Here is a 3,085-nt window from a genome sequence, read left to right on the forward strand (position 1 = left end):
AGCAACCAATGACCTTAGAAGAGCTTTAAGAGTTCCTGAATCATGCAGTGGCCACCCTGAAGCCATCAACACAGCCACTCTCCTGGTCAACAAAGGTGTCCAGCAGCTGGACATCCTCATAAAGACTGTGAAGCAGTATCCTCCCCCACGATTACAGCTTGATGGTTAAATGCAACCTCAGAACACTGGGAAAAAAAAAAAATTGTACCACTTACGGGCTATTCATGCCCGTGCCACCTCTTGGGTGGCTTAATCTTTATCAATCAATCAATCAATGTCCTCTTCACTAGCGACTTCATAACGGTCCAGGACGGGCAGAAACTTCGTCGTCTCATCTTATGGTGTGTAGTTTGGTCAAGATTTCTTCAGCCACGTTATTGTGAATCATCATCTGCACGAGATATTGAACAATTCCTGAACTTACGGGAACATAATCGCTTTCATATTAACTTGGAGATATGGAAACCAATGTAATGATTCGTACTGTTGATAAGCCTCACGAGTGTCTCGAGTGCTCAAGAAAATTCAGGTACCTTAGCAATTTGAAACAACACTTGTTAGTACATTCTGATGATAGGCCTTACGAGTGTTCTGAGTGTGCAAAAAAATTTAAGGGCCCTGGAACTTTGAGAAAACACCTTTTAGTACATACTGATGATAGGCCTTACGAGTGTTCTGAGTGTGCAAAAAAGTTCAAGTCCCCTGCAAGTTTGAAACAACACTTGTTAGTACATTCATATGATAAACATCACGAGTGTCCTGAATGTGCGAAAAAGTTCAAACACCGTCACAATATGAAAAAACACATGTTACTACATTTGGGGGATGAACTTCATAAGTGTAAAGATTGTGGCAAAAGTTACAGTCTTCGTGAAAATAAGAAACGTGTAAGAGTGCATACAGGTGATACATCTCACAGGTGTGAAGAGTGTGAGAAAAGATTTAGTCAATTTTCAAATATGAAGAGGTGTTGGTGCACTTTAATGATAAAGCTAATCAAGGCCAAAGCGAACAACAAGAAGCAGAATGTGAAAAAGGCATCAATTCCACGACATGATAGTGAAGTTTGATGATGAAGTGTTTCCTAGAAACAATAAGAAGCGGAAAGTGTAAAATAGTGGATGCTCAGTGAATGATTTGGGATCATCTTATGTGTAAAAAAAATATTACCTAAAATAAAAGTTTCAGATCAATAAGTATTTTTATTTTTTATTACTGTTTCTTTTCACTACAACTTTGAATTGGGTGTACCTTAATTTATATACTATATCCAGTAAGTCTTTAAGACTTACTGTAGTAAGTAAGACTCCAGTAAGTCTAAAAAACTTATTTTAAAATTATATAAAAAAAAATTACTGGATAAAAAGACTCCAGTAATATAAAGAACTGCTACAGGTAAGCAGGTAATATAACGAATCAAGAAAAGGCGATGAGGTAGCTTAGTGACAGGGTGTATGGTTGAATGGCAATTCTTTTAACCATGTATCTTAGTCGATTAAGGCAGCGTCTGGGATTCTCTCGGACGTAGGTTCGAATCCCCGTCACGGCCCTTGTGCATTTGATGCATCACGCTATTGTGATTTCTGTGTTAGAATTTTGAAATCTAACATATTTATTTATTTATATATACACAAGAAGGTACATTGGGCTTAGGAGAGTACATAGCATTGATGATTCTTGTAAAGCCTTGTACGCATTGAGTTTCGGGCAGGTCCTAAATCTAGCAGCTTAACTTGATACCTGGTTGATGGGGTTCTGGAGGTTCTTCTACTCCCCAAGCCCAGCCGGGGCCAGACTTGACTTGTGAGCGGCCCGCAGGCCCACAGCCCGGTTGGTCCAGCACTCCTTGAAGGAAACAATCTAGTTTCCTCTTGAAGAGGTAGGACGTTGAACAACCGTGGACCTCTGATGTTCATACAGTGTTCTCTGATTGTGCCCATGGCACCTCTGCTCTTCACTGGTTCTCTTTTGCATTTTCTTCCATGTCGTTCATTCCAGTACGTTGCTATTTTACTGTGCAGATTTGGAACCTGTCCCTCCACTATTTTCCATGTGTATATTATTTGGTATCTCTCTCGTCTCCTTTCTAGTGAGTAAATTTGGAGAGCGTTGAGACGATAATTTAGGTGCTTAATCTCGTCTATGCGTGCCGTGTATGTTCTCTGTATTCCCTCAATTTCAGCAATCTCTCCTGCTCTGAAGGGGGAAGTGAGTACTGAGCAGTGCTCAAGACGGGACAACACAAGTGATTTGAAGTACAACCATTTGTACTTCAAATTTGAGTACAACCATTGTGATGGGATCTCTGGTCTTGAAGGTTCTCGTAATCCATCCTATCATTTTTCTGGCTGACGCAATACTTGCTTGGTTATGCTCCCTAAACGTTAGGTCGTCGGACATCATTATTCCCAAATCTTTGACATGCTGTTTTCCTACTATGAGCAGATTCGATTGTGTTTTGCACCCTGTATTATGTTTAGGATCCTCATTTTTGCCGTATCTGAGTACCTGGAATTTATCACCGTTAAACATCATGTTATTTTCTGCTGCCCAATCGAAAACTTTGTTAATATCTGTTTGTAGTTTATCAATGTCTTCGGCAGAGGTAATTTTCATGCTGATTTTTGTATCATCTGCAAAGGATGACACGAAGCTGTGACTTGTGTTTTGTCTATATCTGATATGAGAATAAGGAACAGCAGTGGTGCAACGACTGTACCTTGAGGTACAGAGCTTTTAACTGCGCTCGGACTCGATTTTACTTGATTGACTGTTACTCTTTGTGTTCTGTTCGACAGGAAATTGAGTATTCAGCGTCCAACTTTACCAATTATACCCATTGACCCCATTTTGTGTGCAATTACTCCATGGTCACATTTGTCGAATGCCGTTGCAAAATTGGTGTATACGACATCCGCGTTATGTTTTTCCTCTAATGCCTCAGTGATTTTGTCATAGTGGCCAAGTAGCTGTGAGAGGCATGATCTTCCAGCTCTAAATCCATGTTGGCTTATATTGTGGAGGTCATTGGTTTCCATGAATCTAGTGACTTGACTCCTGATCACTCTTTCAAATACTTTTATTA

The 3,085-nt window shown here is 40.0% G+C and overlaps 1 protein-coding gene across 1 annotated transcript; it reads left to right on the plus strand.

Moving 5' to 3' along the window:
• The first annotated feature begins 458 nt into the window (after nucleotides 1-458).
• On the plus strand, nucleotides 459-1,070 carry LOC123771173 (zinc finger protein 70-like). Its single transcript, XM_045763624.1, has one exon. The coding sequence runs from the start codon at nucleotides 459-461 to the stop codon at nucleotides 1,068-1,070; it is 612 nt and encodes a 203-aa protein (XP_045619580.1).
• The last annotated feature ends 2,015 nt before the right edge of the window (nucleotides 1,071-3,085 follow it).

The sequence above is a fragment of the Procambarus clarkii genome, chromosome 65, assembly GCF_040958095.1.
Source record: "Procambarus clarkii isolate CNS0578487 chromosome 65, FALCON_Pclarkii_2.0, whole genome shotgun sequence".
NCBI classification, from domain to species: domain Eukaryota; kingdom Metazoa; phylum Arthropoda; class Malacostraca; order Decapoda; family Cambaridae; genus Procambarus; species Procambarus clarkii.

What these genes read in the sequence shown, in the direction of transcription:
- LOC123771173 (XM_045763624.1), top strand. Translation starts at nt 459, where the DNA reads ATGGAAACCAATGTAATGATTCGTACTGTTGATAAGCCTCACGAGTGT.